The following is a 23,256-nucleotide window of genomic DNA, read 5'->3' on the forward strand; positions in this document are numbered from 1 at the left end:
CACCATCAAGTGTTAATCAGAAGCTGTGTCACCTTGCTCCTTTAAAAATAACTGAAACCAGCTGCTATCTGATAATTGCTCCCGCTGAATCCCCCAAATTGTATCTGTATATAGTTGGGGCCGAGGGGAGTGGCACCCTTGCAATTTCATTCAAATAATGCACGTTTTCTTCTTAGAAAAACTGTTTAAACTCAAACATATTTTGGCCATTACTTTGGTGTACAGTTGAAGAAATGAGAAACATTTGAATCATTTATAAAATCTTAGCATATTGCACAAAGATATCCTAAAATGGCCTAGAAAATATTTTCGGGACCTTCTAGTAGTAGTATAGTAAAAAGGAAAATTCAAACAGAAATAATGACATTTCTTTTACTTTGGAAGTATAATCACCTGTGGTAGGCAGCAGGTGCCTGCAATATGAAAATCATTCATTCAACCAGTTGAATAAAGAAAGCAACACATTTTCCTGTTCTGTGTCACTGTGTGTACTGTAATTAGCATGGAGAAAAGAAAGAAAACCAGAAAATTGTCTGAGGAGATTAGACACAAGACTGTAGCCACGCGTGTACAATCTCAGGGTTACAAGTCCTTCTCCAGAGACCTTGATGTTCCTGTTTGCATGATGTTATCATTAAGTTTACGTTCCATGCCACTGTAGCCAACCCCTCTAGACACAAGAGAAACCTTTAATGGAAAGATTGCAACAAAGGATAGTTGAAACAGACCCCTTGGCCTACTGCCACTCACATTTCAAGATGACCACCAGATTCAAGGTATGATGATTTCAACTCTGTCGCCAACTGGGGAGGGAGGCTGTGTTGCAGGAACCTTACTGCTGAGAGAGAGAAACATAAGAAACCCAGTGTGACATTTGCCAAAAAACACCTGTACATGACAGTCTTTCTGGGACAATCACCCTTGTGCATATGAAGCCAAATTACAGCTTTTCGGTAAAACACACCATTCTTTAAATTAAAAGAAAGAAAAACGAAGCCTTTAAAATACATCATCCAAACAGTCAAGTCAAACATGGAGGAGGTTCAGTGATGTTTCTGGATGGCTTGATGAAATTTCGGAGCGCAAGGTCAAACTCAATCTCATAAATCTGGGTCTCCACCTAAGGTTTTGCATCTTCCAGTGGAACAATGAACCCAACCAGACTTCAAGCCCCCAGAATGGTTCAACATAAAATGGTTCAAGATAATATTCTGGAAGGTTCTGGCCAGCAGTGACTGCAGAACTAAATCTTGAAAACCTGTGGAGAGATTTGAAAACAGCTGTTGGGAGACACCTTTCAAATGTAGGAGAACTAGGAGAAGAGTGAGCCACACTGCCAGTGCAGAGGGGCAGGAAGCTCACCCATGGCTATAGGATGAACTTGATTGCCATTATTTTTGCCTAGTTAACAAATATTAACTCTAGGGTGTCAAGGACTTTGTCAATGCCATTTTGTTAATTTTCTGACTGAAATTGATCTATTAGGTTGTCATACATACTGAAATAATAGCAATGAAATGTAGAATTGCAAATACCAAAGATGTTGATTAATTTCAATTTAGGGAGTTCTTTGAAAAAATTGCAAGGGTGCCAATACTTTTGCCCACGACAATATGTCATGCTCCATTTAGTACAATGACATTTTATTTGTCCATTCCTTGTATACAGTATTTTCTTTGTTCACATGTATTTATTTTATGTGTTCAGACAGATGAAAAAATTATAATTCTAAAACGATTCAATAATTTTTTTTAATGACATTCTTTTTACACAGACGCTTCCGTGACCGCACCAGATCTGACGCAAGTGGATCAGGATCAGCTGCTGGAACGGTCACACACACATACTGTACATACACACATACTGTACACACACACACATACTGTACATACACACAAGACTGCTGCGACACAAACATGCAGCCTGTGAATAGGTTTGGAGGAGTGTCATTTTGGAGGTGACGAGAGACTGTTCACTAAAAACAGTGTTTAGTCCCTTATCTAAAAGGCTGGTTCTTAAATGTGGTCCTTAGGGATGCCATGCTCGTGCATGGTCCTTTTCTCCCTCTCTCCTCGCTCTGTTTTGTGTTCCAGATCAGCTCTCCTCTCACACACAGTCCCTAATTTAATAATTGCTTACACCAGCAATTTGGAGGCTTTCTCAGTTCATTACAAGTTCAGCGTTTTAAAAATGCCGCACACCAGATTATAGTCAATTGTGTTTTGACAAGCTTCAGTTAAATGTCCAGGGTAGGTCTCTGGAGAATGATTGACATCTCAGATAAGGCCTTGTCTGGGAAGACCACCACTATATACTCACACAGAGTGAGAAGACCACCACTATATACTCACACAGAGTGAGAAGACCACCACTACATACTCACACAGAGTGAGAAGACCCCCACTATATACTCCCACAGAGTGAGAAGACCACCACTATATACTCACACAGAGTGAGAACACCACAGCTGAATACTGAAAACTAATAAGGACAGACGTGTACTAATAAGGACAGACGTGTACTAATAAGGACAGACGTGTACTAATAAGGACAGACGTGTACTAATAAGGTCAGACGTGTACTAATAAGGACAGACGTGTACTAATAAGGACAGACGTGTACTAATAAGGACAGACGTGTACTAATAAGGACAGACGTATACTAATAAGGTCAGACGTGTACTAATAAGGACAGACGTGTACTTCAGGCCCACCGAACTCATTCAGAGTGAGAAGGGAAGTGAGAAATATAATGTAGGCCTCCCAAACATACCCACATTTCAGCATTTACAGATTTCACTTTCATTTTCTGAGTTTTGAATTCTCTCACGCTGTGATTAGTAACAAAATTACTAAGGTTTTGCATTTCTTTTTTCAAAACAACAAAATAATAAATTGCTGAATAATATGGCCAAGATTCATTATTGTACTATAAAATGAAACACACAAATCCAAATCTCACAAATCAATTGATGATCCAAAATCTCTGTCTGGCAGAGCTCTGGCCATCTCTTTGATTGAGGTTATCAAGAGTTCATCATGGGAACCTGGAAGTGAAAGACAATACCGCTCCACCAAGCAAGGCCAGAGACCTCAGGTGACATTGACCACTCTAACGAAACAGCGGCCAGCAACATCTTGAACTTGGATAATACCAAGAGGAAGACCCTGGATCCGAAGATTGTCAGCTGCTATTGTGATTGAAAGACCACAACACAGATGCTGATATATGAATAGGACATGAAGTGCCCTACTAAAGCAACATCTTTTGTCTATAGAGCAGCAACAAAATGTGATGGTGAAATAATCAGAAAGCCATCCAGCGGTGTTCATACATGAATAATCTGTAGCATCCCTTATCACTAACACCTTGGTGTAGGCCAGACAATGGCAGGATTGGGCAGTCACAATCCAAAGCAATCTTGATAGAATCCCCAGTAGGGAACGGTTGAGTCACTGAGTTTAAAACAGTCTTATCTCATATTATCACAATTTAAATCACAAACTGACACTGATCGACCAAATTAACAAAAATGACAATCAAAGCAAGTAGTATTATCAAAGCATAATTAGTGTCAATTCAAGACACCTGCTAAAAAACATGCAGTATAAAAAAAAGTCTTAAAAAAAAAACACATCCATACCAAATACTTTTTTGTCACAGTTTCCAGTTTTGGTACAAATAGTGGCATCTATGATTTTTTGTGATTACCTTAGGGTGCATAGTTTAATGTGCAAACCTTACATGTACTGGCTTGATGCATAACGACACTATAACTAGAAACAACATATCAGTATGCTATAATAGGATATTTACAGTTCTATTTACAGTTCTACCAAACTAGAGCCCACTGCTACTGCGCACATTACATTGACTGCAAACCATTGGGTGTCGCTGTGTGCGCATCCACTCGGCTGTGAGTCCTGGTCCGATCGGACCCCTACCCAATCTTGAGAGGTGTCTGCTATTGTAGCTTAGCACGTGAGAAATAAAAGCGTGTGCGGGGAAGCGAGAGAGCTGGACCAGTGATATAGAATAAGAGAAAACACGGAAGAGGTTGGTGATAGCACGGAATTTTGGACGAGTGAACGTGGAAGTCTTAAGGGGGGAATCCCGAGGAGAACGCACAAACGGCCACGACATCAGACATGAGTCCGAGGTGGGTAGATGACAGATGGGAGAAAGAGAGAGCGATCCCCTCAGATAGCTTCATGAGTACTGACATCGCGTCCGGATACTTATCGTGACTTCAGGTGCATTCAGCAGTGAAGGCAATATACGAGCTCTTCTAGTATGTTCGTCTATTAACTTTTTTAACAGTTGTGTTTGACAGCTGGGATGTATAGACTAAACTTAATCATCCAGGGCTAGCGTGTTATCGCATTTTAAAACCTTTAAATTAATTGTCATGAGGTAGGGAAAATGTAAAGAATATATACTTGTAAGTTATACTCTAAAAAGACAACTCGATACTTTGCATTATCATATTTAAAGCCATGGATTTGAAAGAGGAAACATGCGTGATGCCTTACTAATTAAAAACGATTTTGTTAACTTATTAATATATTTTTGATATGGGCATGGCCCACTCGGTGACTACACAGGGAAGTTTTAAATTGAGAAACAAAAGTTGAAAGTTGAAAGACATAAGACATTTCTGGAAAAGAAATAATAATAATTTGAAAACCATCCAAACGATTGGTGTAAATATTTTTTAAATATATTTTTAGGGTCTCACACCCACCATTATATTGCAACTTAGCCCTTGACCTTGAATTGAAAAAGAACATATTAACATACATAGACTATTCATTTCACTATCAGAAACAGTGTACAACCACTGTGTGTTTAACAATTTAAACCCTATAGGCCTGAACGCAAAACAAACAAACAAAACAGACGTGCAAAAAATGCCTTAAACCACTCAGTAAAGGTGAATGCATAGTGTAATTACATTTGCATAAAATACATGAACATGTATGTGAAAGCCTTCAACTAATTAATTCATTTTGTTTAATTGAAGTAATTAAGGCCTATGGCTTCTTACTTGGCCTGCGTTTTAGGCAAGAAAACGAAGTATTGCAGTTGACTACACACAAGGGACACAAAGTATGCCCATGTCCATACACAAGGCACTAAATAGTGTGTGATTGCAGAATCGCATTTAGTTTATACTGGGTGGATGATAAAAATATCAAGGGACAGACATCTGCCCCTCCCCGCCCGCTGTCAGTAGTGTCCTGCCGGATATGGCCCTGCATTAACAGTATACTGTAAGCTTTTGTTTGCATGTCTTCACCTAATAACAAGGAAGTAGGCCATTACCTTGTCATTAGGGTAGGTACAGGCAGAGGACATCAAAATCTACAACGATGAAGTGAATCTTAGACAGTTAGGGTTGGACTGTATACTCTCATATCAGCATCATAATCAACTGTCTATTAATGATGACTGGTGTAGCGTAGACGGAAAGAAGAGCGTACCACGCTGCAGTATGCAATGAAAGACTGAAGTTACATTGCAGTTTTTCAGCATTTACTGCATCCTCCAAAATACCACAGGAAACTATAGATACCAACCTTTTCCTGCGGTTTCTAATGTTTCAATCGTATTTGCAAGGGTAGCCCATTATTATAGGCCTATCATAATATTAGTCTTATCATCATTAGGTTTGGGTTAAATAACCATTAACAGTAAGTGGATATATACGTGTAATAGATCCGTTTGTGTCAAATAGCATTATGACAATCGCCGTTGTGAATTGCCCCAAAGTCGAGTTGGCATTTTCTTCTCCAAACTTGGAAGACAAATTCAGCGCGGCACTTCGTGGGCTGTGATATACAATAGGCCTGTCTCTTTAAGACGAAGCGGTGATGTGTTCTGAAGTTCAAGTTGGGGTCACTTGAAGTTCCTGCCCTCGATTTTACCTTTTAGTTTTATTATAGACTGACATCGCACGGGGCGCTAAAACACTTACGGTGCATAGAGGCTCCATTATCATCTCCGTGCTCGTTATTGCCGCGACACAAAAATAGCCGAGGAAATTACAAAAATAAAAAATAGGAGGAAACTGATGCTGGGTTAAGCACGTATTTTTTTTTTAGGAGGGGTGAGAAAGAGGGGTGAGGGGAGGGGGCAGAGAGAAAGCGAGAGAGAGAGAGGTGGGGTAGAGAGAGAGAGGGTGGGAGGAAGAAAAGAGTAACAAGAAATTCATAGCAATTAATAACAAGAGTTGGCAGTTGGACTTGGAAAACTGGCATGGTTTTTGGAGGCTGGCAGTTCAAAGTTGAAACGTCAAAAATGACTCCAAAAGACTGTTGAGATGATCATTAAGGGAGACTTAGATCGGATGGCAGAAGAGATCGGGCATCCAGGTAACGTTTCAATAACCGCTTTGTAAATTCCAGTACAGCTATTTAACAAAAAAGGTCACTGAGATTAGATATGGGCAAGATAATACTGAACTTTTTAGCTATTTTGTTGCACATATCGTTTTTATCTTGCATTTCAAAAATGTGTGTATTTTGTAAGCAAACTTTTAAAATGATGAACGTCTTTTCCGAACTTTTAAAAGGGACTAATTGTAGGTTTTCTTTTGTAAAAGGAAGTTGTTGCTTATCAGCACACCATATTCAAGCGTTTACCAGAACACTACATCACATTATCATGTTAAATGACTCACTGGACTACAGTAAGAGTTCAATTGAATAATTTGCTATGAAGTAACTTAATTTCAACTTTTGTCATCAGATGGTTATTTCGTTAGGCTATCCAGTGGTCTAGTTAATAGCATTGTTTATAGTGTATGTGTTCCTCATGATGCCTCATCTTCTCAGTGTGGTGGTGCGGTGGGTCTCCGTGCTGCGTTGACCCCCACCACTAGGCAGCTCAATTAAACTCGCTTTGGAATAATTAAGGTTTTAAGGGCGCTTCACGTGGAGTGGATTTCCTTTTAGAAAGATGACCGCTATCGTTTGTTCTCTCAAATCCTCTGTACTTATATAAACCTTTAAGCAATGTGGATCTGAAGAGTCCATGAGTTAAACATGTATTATATTATTATATCATAATTTTTATAAGGACATAAATATTGATAACAGAATGGGCCTGTAGCGCATATCAGGCCTATGTGTCTGTAACTATATCAATATCTGCAGTTAATTCATGAAGGGCTGAGTGAATGTATCTTTACTTTTGGGGAGATTACTTATAATAGGATTTCCGAAATAATGGACAATGAGCTATAGAAGGCAGGGGTAGTTTCTATAGAAGACAGGGATAGTTTCAATAGAAGGCAGGGATAGTTTCTATAGAAGACAGTGGTAGTTTCTTGTGCGTTGGTGTCTCGTGATATGTCACCTGTGAGGGACACGATTAGTCTTAGAGTTGGGATTAAAAGTCTAGGATTCAGGAAGTCTAAAATCATGTATAGCTTATTATGTTAAAATAGTTTTGTTGTGGAATTATACAATTAGCATTAGTTGGCTATAGGGCTGAATAAAAAATACACGTTGGCTATAGGGCTGAATAACCAATTATTTCTCAGAGACATTTTCAAAATAGATCAACATTTATTTGACATGTTGTAGGTCTTGTTGGGAGCGTTTAATAAGAATATTTATTTAATTTGTCTTAACAAGTGTACATGACTCCAGAGTAGAATCATTTATTTTAGAAGATAAATATGTAGGTTATGTCTTATCTGTTTGAGGCTCACGTTCTTTGCTTGTAGCTTAGTAGCATATCTACGGTAAAATCTGTAATTATATAAAACAGCTGCTATACAAGATTTTAAAGCAGTTGTATGGCCTTCTATTTACTAAGATAGGTTTTGAGCCAAATTTACAGCAAGGCAATATTTTAAAACAAAAAAGCCTATGCCTGGGTGATTGTTTGAGGGTTTTTTTTTCTGCAGACGATAACAATACGAGTAATCAGTGGTCATTTTGTTAATATAACTGCTATCTTTTTGTGACGGGATTTATGAATGGAATATGGGGGTCTGTCGGCTGGACACGCAGCTCCGGTGTTGTACTTTAAGTAAACTTCACGGAAGTCTCCCACTCAGCTATGCATAACATTAACCAAGGGGAAGTAACGTTGATAATGTGCCTTTTTTTACTGTGTCTGGAGCTCTAAACTCACGTTAGTCGTCTCTAACCTTCTGACTACAGAGGAAGCCAAACGTGTTTTGCAAACGCCTCTGGTCTTCTCTAAAAGCAAACAACGTTGTAGGCCTATAATTCGAGCCATCTCTCTGCACTGCATAGTCTAAGCGCAGGACACCCACCCCTAGGCTACTTCCAAAGCCTCAAGTGTGGTTTTCATTAAATAAGGTTTCATGCTCTACTGCGTTTATGTATCCCATTCACAAAAATATCCAGCAACGTAAGGAACTTAAATAGAGCTCAGCAGTCAGATCGGATAGGCTATGTATAGTAGGGCCTGCAGTCTGCACGTTTGGCGTACTTTCTTGGCGGTTTGATTGTGTGTTGTTATGCCCCTAAACCAAGTGACAAAAGCAATAATGGTATTTTACAAGCTCTAAGCAAATATTTGTTTAGCTTTTTATAGAAAGTCAGTTAAAACTCAGAACTTCCAAATCAATTTATTTAATAGATATAATTTTGTTGGATTAATGCTTTTAAAATATTTATTTTTTTAATCTTAGAAATTTTAATTTATTATCACCTGTCTTAAATACACAATTTTAAATAAAAAACAAACACTGTATGTTTCTATGACATTTACACCAAATTCGGACATTTCTGCACAAACCTGGTAAACAGCTGCATGTTTCCCTGCAAAACCAGACATGCAAAAAGCATAGAAAGGACGTGTGTGTGGTTTTCCTAAAAGGCCGAGTGCAGTCAAAAAAAAAAAAAAAAAAATCAATTACGTTTTCACACTATGAGGTGCAAATAACACTGGCATTGTTAAAAATAAGAAAGTGCCCTTTATGAGTATGTGCTGTTTGGAAAAATGCCTGATTTCAGGTTGGATGGATTTTTTGGGCTACTTTGTGATGTCACAAAATTTATCTTGAAAGGTTCACACGCTCCACCCCCTCTTTCTGAGATTAGTGTTCAAGTTAACGTCCATTCACTCTCACCATATACATTACACACCTTGGCAGGTTATATTGCTTCCAAACCTTGAATAGGTAAAAAACATATTTGAGTACTCCTTTCTCATATATATATATATATATATATATATATATATAAATTATTCAACACGGTTGCTGAGAGTACCTATTCAAGTTTGGAAGCACGATAACCAGCGATGTCTATTGTCTAATTGTGTATGGGAAAGACGAGTGGCTATTTCATTTCCTGATCCATCCAAGGGGCGGAGCGTGTGAGCCATATTATTGTAAAATTCCAAAACGACTGTTCATCCGAATAAGGCTGTTAGCTCTAGACTATCCTATCAACTAGGTAACTTCATATTTCTTTTCTAGCGCCCACACGATCAGGCTTAGCACTCCAAGGACCAAAGGGGGCTCAGGTAAAAAAAAAAACATTTAAACAAATGTATTTTTGAATTAAATAATTGCACACACACACACACACACACACACACACACACACACACACACACACACACACACACACACACACACACACACAAACACATACACAGTAATTGATTAGACAAGAAGTCAGCGGGACATTAACCCGGAAACACAATGGAAATAAGGATCTATGCAATTATAAGATATCATCAACACTGACTAACAACTGAAGGTGGATCTTGTTCCAAAATATCCCCCATTGTGATTGTAGTCTATATGTTTAGCATTACTCACAAAAACCTGTTATTAATTGAAAATAATAAATGCACTGATAAATAAATAAGCCTAGTCTTTTTTGTATAGGCTAGTTTGTACAGATGAATGATATTGTACTTAAGCTTGCACAAATATGATTATCTCATATATTTTACCTCCCTCTGTAGAAAGCAGTATTTAATACAAAATATGAATTGATTGTAAATTAATGATGCTTAGACAAATGTTTTTAATATGATTTATTTTCATCGGTACGTCCATATCTTTCACAGTACACTGAGTGGAAAAGCGTTATATGTTAATGTTATAAAAATCTGTTCTTATTCGATTATCATGCAAAATCATTACATTAACATTTGTTGGCAGAGCGCATTTGAATATGCTCCATTTCTGCGTTACATTTTTGCAGTTCAACCTTAAATACCAGTCCTGCCTTTACTGGCTACACGCGCGTTCACATCCATGCACCTGCAAAATAAACGGATTTATATGGAGTTCTTTGCGCTGTCACATGCAGGATTTTTTTAAATTGGCAGATTAGGCCATGGATTGTGTGTGTTTGTACGCGTGCCTCAATATCTGAGTATGTTAACAATCAAAAAACGGAAACGAACTAAGCGTAGTATAGCGTTGGCCTTATTGCGTGGTGTGCCAACATCTTGCTGCGGTTTACGTTGTGCCCATATAGCATACATATGACAGTAAAATCGTTTAAGAAGTTATATAGTTTACACTTTAATGTTATAACAGCTACATGTTCTCCTTTACTGCATACATTGCTTGTATGTAAATTGTTTTACTGCAGACATTGGTTTTATGTAAACATCCCAAGTTCACATTCCTTATTCTAGAAAAGTGACAGAAAGCACTTCCTATTCAAATGGGGAAACATCCCGCCTGTCTCAGTCTCATGTGCTAATATCTCCTGAATAAAGCGCACCAATGATTTGCTGCGTACTGCTCAGATATAGACCTAAACCAGCTAGCGATGTTTACCTTCTGAACATATACGCATCATGGAATTTCTTGTAAAATATGACCCCTGAGAAATGAAAGACAGCAACGTTTTTGAGAATAGCAGTGAAAATCTGTTAATCGTTAAGTTATGGGTTTTATTGCTCCGAAACGAGACCATGTTTTAAATGGCTAAGATCCTTTTGGGCAATTCTAAACATATATCAACAACTACACCGCAAACTCCTTAATAGGGAGGTGTTAAGGTGGGTATTAAAAGGATAGAAATGGAAGCTTATGAGACAGCCAGAGTATACAATTCTAAACAAGAACCACATTAACAGTTTTTCTATAGAGGGATCCCTTGATATTTAAAGAATATTAAAATATAAATGTATCCCTTTAGTCTATTAAACGCAACTTAATAGTTTTATATGGGCATTTGTACCTTTTTAATGTTTTTTTTTAGCAAATCAGTTATGGCAGTGGTTAGCTGTGAATTAATATATTAATGTCCCCTGTGTTTTAACATAATGTTATGTTTGTGCTTTATGATGGATTGATGGTTTAAATGTGTGAGAAAACAGAATGTATTGTATAAATATGTGATTTTTTTAAGTTACGGTGAGGTCACAGAAAAATGCCTATCGTTGATAGACAACACAGTTCTAACCTATTTTATATGTGTAACGTGGCATTGCTGTCTGCCTTCCCTTGTACGGCGTAGGTTCAATAAGGGTAGGAGAGTGTCTTAAGGAGGGCTCGTAGGTAGTCAAATGTCCACTTGCAATCTTATGCTTCCTTGTCCCTCTGACTGCCGGCTTATAGTCAATTAAATAAACAGTAAGAGGATGAACTTATGTCAGGAAGACCATGATCTGACATATTTATTTAGTTGCTTCTTTCCCATCAGCAAAACCAAGCCTGTAGGGACAGTTTCAAACCGTTTCATCTCATCAGTAAAGTATCCTTAGACATCAGTGTTTGAACAATACATCCTGCTAAATTTGTACAGTTAATAATGTTTACTTGAAGCCTTAGTACAACAATACACAACTTTGTGAGTGTTTGAGTGATTGTGTGTGTGTGTGTGTGTACGTGTGCATGTGTATTTGTGTGTGTTGGTATGTGAGAAGCATGTGTGTGTACATTAGAATCTCAGAGTTCATTTCAAGTTAAATAATTGAAGCTTCTCATTTTGTCTTGATTTACATCCTGTGTGCTCAGAGTTCCTTATATGACTGGGCGGAATGGGAGCTCAAAGACATCTTTTTTTGGACTTGTCTTCTCCCTCCTCAGGTTTATACCTGCTGTTCATCATACTTGCAAAACATTCAAAGCTCTCGCTTTGTTTAAAACTCTGCACACACCACCTCTGGAATATTTTATAAGGAAGCCGGCAACAAGAAAGCATATCCATATCTCAGTTTTTTCTCTCTCTCTCTCTCTCTCTCTCTCTCTCTCTCTCTCCCCCGTTGTCTCTTTTTCTCTGCATTTCAGTTGGATGTGTTGAATTGAGATTCTGATCATTGGAAAATGTTAACTAATAGTTGACTTTTATAGAGTATCAACTATGTTAGCTGTCTGTACTGTAAATCTGAACCCTGTTTGTTAACTTGCTCTTACACAGAATCAAAAGGATTAATCTAAATTAAATCATAATAAAATTACTGACAATGGATCAACTAATAGAGGTCTATTTGTGATCGATTTTTGTCTTTTTTCTTTCTTTTTTTCAACTAGGCAGAAACATTCTATTCATAAAAAAATTTGATCGGAATGTCTGTTGCTGTAAATATCTCTTTAGATCAGCATGTGATAAATTATGCAAATGTAAATGACAACATTGAAAAATGAAGAAAAATGATGCCCTACATCAAATATTTTGGAAACATTTAAATTGTATATTGACTGACTGATTTAATTTTGTGTACCTATAGCACTGGCACTGCATGACGTTTACAGATATCTGCTGTTTTAGGTGGCGGTCTGACGACGATGCTGGATGCCATGGAAGTCCCAAGTCATGCTAGGCACCTCCTCCTGCAGCTCAACACCCAGCGCACCAAGGGCTTCCTGTGTGATGTCATCATCGTGGTGCAGAACGCATTGTTCCGAGCCCACAAGAACATTCTGGCCGCCAGCAGCCTCTACCTGAAGTCCCTGGTAGTCCATGACAACCTAATCAACCTAGACCACGAGATGGTGAGTCCCGGCGTGTTCCGGGTCATTCTTGACTACATCTACACGGGCCGTCTGACTGAGGGAGAGCCCAGCTCCCCTACAGAGCCCAACTTGGGGGCTGTGCTGGCTGCGGCTAGCTATCTGCAGCTGCTGGACTTAGTGGCACTTTGTAAGAAAAAGCTGAAGAGAAATGGGAAGTACCCTCTCCGCCCACCTGCTTTTCTGCCATATGGGAAGATGGGTCCCAATAGTCTGGGCAGGTATCGAGTGTCCACGCCTGTTATTCAGTCCTGCTTCCAAAGGGGAGTTGTGAACACCCACACTCCCCGTGCCCCACCACTAGAGGAGCTTCCTCCCCACCCTCTGGCCACACATGTAGGGGAGCTGTATGCCCCTGTCTCCTCCCAGGTTCCCCAGGTGTTCCCCTCCTCACAGCCAGCCCTGCAGGCTCAGCCCAGCCTGCACTCAGCCCACTCTGACAGGAACTGCTCCCCTATCTTCGGTCTGGACCTTTCCAAGAAGAGCCCCAACTCCCAGTCCCAGCACACGCCCTCCCACCCTCACCTGGTCCACGCCCTGCCCCACACCGATGAGGAGCGGGAGCGGGAGATGAGCAGCCGTGCCAGCCCCATGATGGGGGCCAATGGCGGGGCCTACCCGTCGGAGAAGATGGAGGTGGCTGATCAGGCAGGGTCTCTCCCTCCTCACCCCTACCCCCACCTCAACCAGCCTCTAGGCCCACACCTGCCCCACCTCCACAGATCCAGCTCCCAGGGCCCAGACCACTACCCCTGCCCCCCCAGCCCCGAAACCCCCACGGAAGCAGGAGAACCCGGAAGAGAGGTGGGCAACATCTACCGCTGGGTGAAACCTGAGCCCCTGTCCTACACAGCCGAGGATGAAGACGAGGATGAGGACGAGGAGGAAAGGGGTGGAAGCGGAGACCAAGACAACCAACATCACAATCACCATCACAAGGCGGGGGATGAGGTCGAGGACCGCTACCGTGAGGTGGGCTGCGACGGGGAGGACGACAAGAGCGGCTCGGGCAGTGAGGAGACCGGTAGCAGCGAGGGCCGCCCGTCGCCCCCGGGGGCCATGGGGAGGTTCAACATTCCCTACGAGCCGGAGAGCTTCGGGGACAACTTGTACATGTGCATCCCCTGCGACAAGGGTTTCCCAAGCTCTGATCAGCTCAATGCCCACGTGGAAAGCCACACCGAGGAGGAGCAATACAGCAACTCCGGAGGAGAGATGGGCATCGGCAACCCCAAAACCAACAGCGGAGCTGCCAACGGTAACGGCAGCCTGAACAGCAACGGCAGCCTGAGCAGCCTGTCCTACCTGGAGGGGAAGTCCAGCCAGAGCCTGGGCTCTGGGGGCCTGGGGGAGATCATCAGGCCCTACCGCTGCTCCTCCTGTGAGAAGTCCTACAAGGACCCGGCCACCCTGCGGCAACATGAGAAGACCCACTGGCTGACCCGGCCCTACCCCTGCAGCATCTGCGGCAAGAAGTTCACCCAGCGCGGCACCATGACCCGTCACATGCGCAGCCACCTGGGCCTCAAGCCTTTCGCCTGCGACCACTGCGGCATGCGCTTCACCCGCCAGTACCGCCTCACCGAGCACATGCGCATCCACTCTGGCGAGAAGCCCTACGAGTGCCAAGTTTGCGGCGGGAAGTTTGCCCAGCAGCGCAACCTCATCAGTCACATGAAGATGCACAGCAGTGGCGGCGGCGGAGGGGGCCTCACGGCCGACGGCAAGCTGAAGCTGGACTTTGCAGAGGGGATCTACCCGCTGAGTAAATACGCCGCGGAGCACCTAGGGCTGAAGCAGGAGAAGGCCTCCGAGCTGCTGGCAGAGCATGCCAAGGCCATGGAGAGTCTGTACCCGCTGTCCAAACTGGCAGCGGAACACCTGGGACTCACCCACCATGACAAGATGGATGTCCTGGGGGTCCAGGCCCTCCATCCTCCACCAGGGTCCCTTTCGGACTCCCACTCCCGTACCATTGACCGCTACTCCCCCAGCTAAGACCCATAGACCGGTCACTCTTAGCACGGGCCCACAACGGACAGCGCTCTAAGGACGTTCACCTCAACACCTTACATCAGTATCTGCGCCTCAGACTCTGGCCAATACCTGGGTCTAAAGATGAACACAAACTGTGTAGAATCTGATAAGTGCTTTACCTTGCAACGTTTGCATTATATGCATTTTCAAAAGCCTTCCTAGAAGGGGAACTGGGCTATTTATATTATATTTTCACCAAGGAATAACCAGTCCAAAAATGACAGTATTTATGTAGATGCAACTCTGTTATGAAACCACCAGACTAAAACCCAAAACTAATTGAAACCAAAAACATGTTGTGTACATAATGAAAAACCAAAGAAACTGTTGCAAGAAAGTTTTGCAATCTGACCCTAAACCTGTGTACTAAGCATTGTACTTGTATATAAAGGGAAAAAAGCACACATGGACAAGATTCAGGGCTTCTTACAGGACTGAAAAGAACTTTGGACAAAGGAAAAAGCTTTGGGATTTGCAAGTGATTTATACACTTTTTCTTAATTACGTTTTTTGGGGTGCTGGATTTTCTCCTTGCCCAGCTGTACTCCATGCTCCAGCTGTTGTAGTCACGAGGGGAGGACTGACGAAAAGGCACAAAGTTTAGGTAAAGTAAGCTAGGCTTTGTTTTCCACTATTGTTTCATAATACCTGATCATGTTTTGTACCAAGAAGCACATTCTAATGACAGTAAGAGCAGCTTAACGACTCTTAAACCTAGTGCCCTCACCCTTTGAACCCATAACCTCGCTTCACTTTTTGTCAGTTTCGAATTGCATCCCGGTGCCTTCAGATTTGTTATTGAAAAGTAGCGAGCAGCACAACCCTGTGATCTCACAACTGGGACGCATCATGGTGCATACCCAACGAATGAGACGCTAATCCTTCTCTGTGGCTTTAAATCCATCCAGTGGTGTAAAGGGTGGACCAGCGCGGGTGTTGCCTGTGACATTGTGTAATATTTACAATGGTGGGCGCAGCTGTACAGCTCACCAGAGGAGAGCACAGAGAGGCCATCCAAGCCGGGGCTGAAAGGCTACAGCCAATTACCATCAATCAGTCACCATCAATAGTGGCGATTTCCGCCGACACGGCGATTCGTCATGACGGACAGTTGTCCCCCTGTCGCGGACGACACCCCGTTAAGCCTTTCCGAAGCCCCCGTGAAGTCTCCGCTGCTTCTGCACCAGCCCTCCTCACTTCTCGAACACACACACAGATGCACGCACGCACGCACACGCGCGCGCACGAACATACAGGGGCTCAGGGGCCGCTAATGCGACAACGTTGCGGACTGGAGAGCAGGTGCCGGGCCGCTGGACTGGGCTCGGCGGACGTGGTGCGGTGGTCGTCTGGCCCAGTGGCGTGGGCGAACCCAGCTGCTGAGCTCCCTGTCCTCCAGTAATCCCTGTGAAATCCCCCCATTCTCCCTGACAATTCACACTGTCTGTCAGCCCCACGCCGCATTTCATGCCTGCCATCTAGCCCCTCTGATCCACATTATAACAAGACACCGGAGCCCTGCAGACCCCCCCCCCCCCCCACACACCGCTGACAGGCTGTCAAACAGGCCACAGTATAGCACAGGGGCTCGTGTCCAAATCAGTTGGCTGACCAGTTCCTTTAAAAAAAAAACAATCGGCACTTACGAGTTGGGGGATGGAGGCACACTCGTTCTTTTGTTTGAATCATGTCATTCTAATCCCAAAGAAGCATGCAGCCTTTTTGTTTTTCTGCTTTGTCAAACCTTGTATCCGATTGGAGTTTGTTGACCACTATAGTGCCAATGCCAACCTCAGTAGGTAAATGTGAAGACTAAAGCCATGAATGCACTGTGATAGACTTAATTCATCTTGATGCCTTAAACTTAGCTTGGTGACTGAGACAGTAAGCCCTGTTGTTAGGATTGTATTAATGTGCAGCCATTAACGTGAGGGCTTAATTGTGTAGCATTATGAGCATATCAAGGGGTCGTTTTACTTTCACATATTTGAACCAAAGCAAAGTGAAACTGGTGCTTACCTCAGGACTGAACCCAGCATGGGGACGCAACGCTTCAGCTACACAGCAGCCAAACAATACAGACTTACACACGCGCACACACACACCTGCACAGACACACACACACACACACACACACACACGTTATAATATTGTATTTTAATTATTTTTTTGAGGGGACAATAGTCCTTTGTTAAACCTGTGGTTATTTCAAATTTTGAAATGTTTTACTTTTCTTAAAGTTTTGTTCATAACGTGATATTAATGTTTTCTGCTTTCATCTTAATATTCTGTGTACATTTTTTGCCTTCTTTTTTTGACTGTCCTCAAAGAGGCTTCTATATGGGTCTGACCAATGACGTTATCTTATTATGTCAAGCCGGTGATCTTATTTCTTTTAACTTTAATTCAACAGAATATACTTGTTAATAAGTAAATCAAATGTCAGTGTTAACGCAATACAGAAACAAAACATTTACCCCCGGTTCCAGAGAAACATATACATATGCAGTCCGCCCGAGTTAGGTATTTCATCTCCACCCAAAGCGTTAATGTTTAGTGACGTGTTTGGTTGCATATGGAGCGTGTTTTATTTATCAATATTCCCCTAAACATATAAACACTGGCTGGGCTGTGAGTGGATGAAAGCTACAGTGTAGCCTCAAATGGTTTGACCCAGTTCTGTGGAGGGGGCTTTCGGAGCTGATGGGGATAATATTCAGACTTAGACTGTGTGTGTACACTATTTATACACAAACACACTTTAAGCCAGCTTGTCTTGGACCGCAGGAGATCCAGTGGTTCCCATCACCCTACGTAGAACTCTAAAATCCTCACTCCACAGTTCATTTAGCGAGAATGGTCTCATAAAAGTCATTTAGGCATAGCTGTTCCGTTGTAATGAAGTGGACGAGTTTGAATGACGTGATTTGGGGCAGAGGGGGATATCAATACATACGAGGTTGGACAACAATCATGTGAGGTCTCATTGAAAATAGGCAACGGCTCATTTTAAGTGGACATATATCGTGGGAATGTAAATCTCTCCAGCTCCCTTCCATTCATTAGTTCACTCTCACTGAAACTGTATCTCCCGTTTTCCTTTTCCCGCACTGCTTAAACAAGAAGAAATGTGTTTCCACTGCCACTCCAAATCAGTACAGGAAGAGACAGCAAGATAATGTCCAGCGTTACTGTTCCGAGATGACTCTTTGGTATAGGGGAGCCAACTTTGTGTGTGTGTTGGGTTGTCTGTTTGTGTCCACATACTATTTGAGTAAATGAAGGGCTGTTAATATATGCTCTGGGAATAGTTCTGGTGTGAAGGAGAGGGAAGTGAACTTTTGGCTGGTCTGTAGCGTTGAGCAGGATGTGCTCTGTGTTTCTGCTCCCAGCCAGATACAGAGGGAGATGGGGAGGGAGAGGAGCATGAGGAGGGAGAGGAGCATGGGGAGGGAGAGGAGCATGGGGAGCCCGGCAGGGTGAACATGAGCCCATTGTCTGAATATGAAAGACCCGGCCTTACTTCTAATCCTCTCCATTCAGAAAAAGTAAAAGGCCTTGGTTTCTCTGTTTCTTCTTTTGTTCTTTCCTTCCTTTTCTTGTTGGGGAGTAAACCACTGGTTACTCGCATTGTACAGTGTTGTAATTCCAGAAAGCTGTTCGAGAAATGTACTTTTGTGAGTTTATTACAAAAGAAAACGTCCCACTTTATGTGCTTTTTGGAGGGGCCAGTTCAAAGGAGGGCTTTCCCTGGCAAACCTGGTTAGGAAAAAGAAGAGCAGCCTCCATATCACCACTATTACATTTGACGTTTGCTGAACAGCATGTGCCAGGGGAAGGTTAGCACTGGGCTCTCAGTGCTGGTGGTCAATACAAGACGAGAGAGAAATAAAGCTCTGTCCGTTTTGATGCAGGGGAAATATTTGTATGATTTATTTTTTAATTGCGATATTCAAAGTGCCTTATACCAGCATGGAAGGCTGACTCTGCCTTTTTAGAAAAAGCAAGCAATAATTATAATAGCATTCAGTGCAGACTTGATGCCATTTTCCCCTGTCAGTTTTCAAAATAATGTTAAGTTTTACTCCTGTGATTTTTGTAAGAAATATTTTTCAGATATATCATTTTTGAGATGTATAAAAATATAGTTATGGGGTTAGTAATCCCAGGCCTTATCCATATGTCAGTCACCACTAAATGAACCTGCAGTACGTTGGTGTGTTGCCAGTGTTGTGTTGTTGTAGGTGATGTTTGGTGTAACCACAATGCACCTGTCCATCTGTGTTGTTGGCCTGAAGTTTCCCACAGTGGACTAGGCTGAAATAGAAGGGAGGGACACTTGACACTTTCAAGGGTCTTTATTACAAGCAGCTGCTTTCGATTTATTCTCCAAAACTGCACTTTTCTGGGGAAATCATTGAATTATGATTTTATTACCCTTGTGACCTTCTAAAACTCTCCTCAATCGCCTTTTCTCTCACACGTTACTTCCTCGCCGTCTCCGCAATCCGACCACCAGACTCCCGCTTTTTCCTGCCTCATTACCTCAAAAGCCCTGCTCTTCCACCTCCCCGTCTGTCTCCTGGTCTCTTCATGACACTCGGCACAAGCTGCTCCCCTGCGCCTCCCATTCTCCCCATCCTCTACTCCTCCCCTCTCCCATGATCAAGATGCTTCCAGCTGTTTCTCATGCTGAAGAAAACAGTTGTCTAAATGTTTATGCGAGCAACTACTTTCTTTTACTTAACGCACCGATCAAGTTCCTAAATGAACTCCGTGGCATGTGTTAGAATAGATGGATTATGGGTCAAATACAACATTTGATGACCTTACTATGTATTTGCTTTTCAAGCCCAAAGAATTATATTACAAAGGAAGATAATAGAGACAGATCATCATTAGGAATTGTAGGATAAAATGTGAAAGAAATTGCGTAATGGGGAAATATGCTAAGGAAGACGCCAGTAAAGTAAACATGAGTGGATGAAATTGCACAATTGAGCCGGACCACAGCTTCAACAGCAATGTGCTGCGATGGAAAGAGATAAAGAACAATGTAGAAAAAAAGGACACGTTTGAGGGAGGATGTTTTACCAGAGTCATAGCTGAAGTACACAATATAGGGAAAAAAAACATTTTTTACAAATCCATTACTTCTTTTTTTATTTATTTGCACAGCAACTTAGTTGGATGATGTTATTTTATATTGTCTTCATTTGGAAAAAAAGAATTATAGGGGAATATTCTTTTTCAGACACTGAGCTGATGCTGAGTTTGATCTTGGCATCTCAGTCTGACTGCCCTCAGTGTTGGTGTGTTCTAACCAGTCTACAAATCATCACCCAGTCTCTATATGACTGAGACAGACAGTCTTTGTACTAGCAGAGGAGAGTGGCTGTGGCTAGTGGCTGCTGTCTGTTTAGCTTGGAGCGACTCACTCTGTTGTTCTGGCCCATCAGGCAGTGAGACGCAGTCAAACTGCAGACATGATCAACAGACCAAGCAGATGACGGTTAACCTTAGAATATCATATTGACATTTCTCAAGGCTTTACTTATGGTACTTCTCCTTAAGTGAATTGACTGAAACAACAAACAACTGGGAGGAAAAACAATTTAATTGAAATTAGCAGTACCCAGTTTCCGATCTAATCTGGGGTCCGATAGTCATGCATGAGTACTCACACACAAGCACACAGACACAAAACGCATGCACACGCACACACGAATGAACACACACACACAGCTGGATGGCAAATTGCCCTGTCGCTGTTCGGGCTCGCTGTTCCAGATTAGGTTAGATTTAATTAAGCTAACCCTGCTTCTTTTGGAGTGTCGGTTCTTGTAGAAAAAGTCATTACTAAAGCTAAGGCAATGTTACTGACGGCCAGAACTAAACACTGAGAGCCTGCCAGAATGTCACAGAGCCCAAGGGTCCACATACACTCCCATACACAGACATCCATTTGCATGAAACACTCACGCACACACACAAGCGCATGCATGCTCGGGCTGCAAGCGGTTGGAGCGGAGCATTGGGCCAGAAACAGAAAGGCTGCTGGTTCGAATCAGCCTGCCAACAAGGTGATCTGTCAATCTGCCCTTGAGCAAGCCACTTAACCCGAATTACTGCAGGGTCAGTGTGGATAATGGGGAGAGGAAGATAAAGACAGACGCGCTAATCTTAAAATCTTAAAACCTCACTGATTCAGAACTTATGTTCTCAACTTGCCAGGAAGAAAATTGAACTTTTTACCAAACCAACAACAAACCAGTATTCCAGTACAATATTAAAGCGCTTTCTATAAAATAAGAGGTTTGAATACAAAGCAATACACAAGAAACCAAACAGTATTTTTCTACTTTACATCTTCGACATTGTTCTTATCTCGCTTTAGTGAAATGAATGTATTTATTGCATGTCAAAATGTTTTATAGGATTTCTTTGTCTTTTTTGTTGTAAATTTGAATTGTGGGTTATAATTATTTTCTTTAATTCAAATGTTTTAATGAATCATGTTTGATGAGGCTTTTATTTGTTTTAAAAGCCATTGTGAAAATGTCATGTTTTTGTTTGTTTCTATACTCAAAATGAACTTGGCAATAAAAAGTAATTGCATAATGGTTTCACAAAGCATCTGTCTTGTCAGTTTTTCCTCACGAAGGGATATTGTCCTCATTCTGACTTATATGTCTGTGTCAAGTGAAAGAATGTGCTGTTTTGTGAAAGAGATTCATCACATTGAGCCAAACAGTGGCAGCTCATGCAGTCTGATTTGGCTTCCATCAAATACCTGAGATGAGCGAGGTAGATATTTAATATTCCAAGTTACAGATACAAAAACATACATTACTATCATCAACACCAGTGCACAAAATACTTTAGTGAGATTTCATTTAATGTCATTGGTGATTATGGTATCTTTCTTTGATGCATTTCTGCAATAAGATTTGAACTGAGATAAGAACCTCATGTGGAAGAAAGAACTTCAGTGAAATCTCATGCATAACATAAGGTCCACATGCAACACTGAACAGATCAATTACTCTGTCATCATAAGGAAGAGCAGCCAGGCTCACACACACACAGACACACACACACACACACACACACACACACACACACACACCAACACACGTGCACGTCTTTGAATAGACTATTCAACAGCACATGCGAAATTGTATAACCTACATAGACATGTGATATGGACCCATGGCCAGCAACTTGCTACGACATGAAACAACATGGAAAGAGTTAGCGCTGTAGCTGTCTTGTAGAGCTCTGTTCTGCCAGCCTAATGTTCAAAGAACAGAATCAGTGTGACACCAAACTTTAAGTCCATAAATTCACTATTATAAATGGAAGCTACTTCTTGTTAATGGGCCAGCTCTGCGAGAAGCTTGTAGACCAATATAGTGTTGCCACAGTGAATGTCCCAGATTGCCCTAGCTAGCTGCCCTGGAGGTCAGGGGTGGTGAGCTGGGCGTGAGCTGGGGCTGGCTGACGTGGAGATGCTTGTGCCCAGGGAACATTCTGATGGGGTCTGCCAACCCTCAGTCTGCCCCCAGCAACCCCCTCATGTAAAATGGCAAAGGTCCTGGGTATCTGGTATCGAGCATCGGTGCCATTAGCCAGGCTGGTAATGTCAGGGGGCACAGATGGTAGGCATGTTGCCAAGGTGTGCCCTGCTGGCCAATGAGATCAGCGATGTCAGCCAGGGGCTCAACAAAATAAAAAACGGTCCAAATAAGAATCGCTTTTATACGCCATCTTCATTTACATGTACCAGGACTTTGGCCTGGTGGAAGTAAATAGTCCAAATATCAATTTCCAAAATTATCTAGGTCGAACAGTTAAATTCTCTGTCTATGATGGTTATAACAGCAATGCCAGAGGTACTGAGTGTACCTTTACTCTGTGCTGAAATCCCAGTAGTCTTCCAGGAAAAGTACAGATGTGTGTGTGGACAGTATGCAGGCCTGGCTGTGTGTGTCATCTGGAATAGGGTGATGAACCCTGAAAGTGGGAGAAGGAGGTGAGGTGGGGGACAGAGGAGGAACAGGGGACAGAGGTAAAGAGGAGGTGAAGGACACAAAATGGGACGGTGTACAGTGGAGGAGGAAAGAAGGCAGGGAGGACAGGGGACGATGGAATTAGGTGGAAGATATAGGAGGCAGCAGGGAACAGAGAAGGAGACAGGGGACGAGACAGGGACAGAGGAGGAGACAGGGGAGGGAGGAGGAGACAGG

At 42.2% G+C, this 23,256-nt stretch overlaps 1 protein-coding gene across 7 annotated transcripts; it reads left to right on the forward strand.

Annotated features, from left to right (window-relative positions):
• Positions 1–3,926: 3,926 nt before the first annotated feature.
• hic1 (hypermethylated in cancer 1) lies at positions 3,927–21,640 on the forward strand. 7 transcript variants are annotated; one of them, XM_029119596.2, is made up of 3 exons: positions 3,927–4,159; positions 9,464–9,510; positions 12,729–21,640. In XM_029119596.2, exons 1-3 carry the CDS (start codon positions 4,149–4,151, stop codon positions 14,966–14,968), a joined length of 2,298 nt encoding a protein of 765 aa, XP_028975429.1. In that variant the 5' UTR covers positions 3,927–4,148; the 3' UTR covers positions 14,969–21,640. The 7 variants fall into 7 exon arrangements, with proteins under 7 accessions (XP_028975429.1, XP_010890483.1, XP_010890485.1 ...); XM_029119595.2 differs by lacking the exon at positions 3,927–4,159 and adding an exon at positions 6,153–6,374 and having other exon boundaries at positions 12,713–21,640; XM_029119598.2 differs by lacking the exon at positions 3,927–4,159 and adding an exon at positions 6,153–6,374.
• The last annotated feature ends 1,616 nt before the right edge of the window (positions 21,641–23,256 follow it).

Source organism: Esox lucius, chromosome 1 (assembly GCF_011004845.1).
Source record: "Esox lucius isolate fEsoLuc1 chromosome 1, fEsoLuc1.pri, whole genome shotgun sequence".
NCBI classification, from domain to species: Eukaryota; Metazoa; Chordata; class Actinopteri; order Esociformes; family Esocidae; genus Esox; species Esox lucius.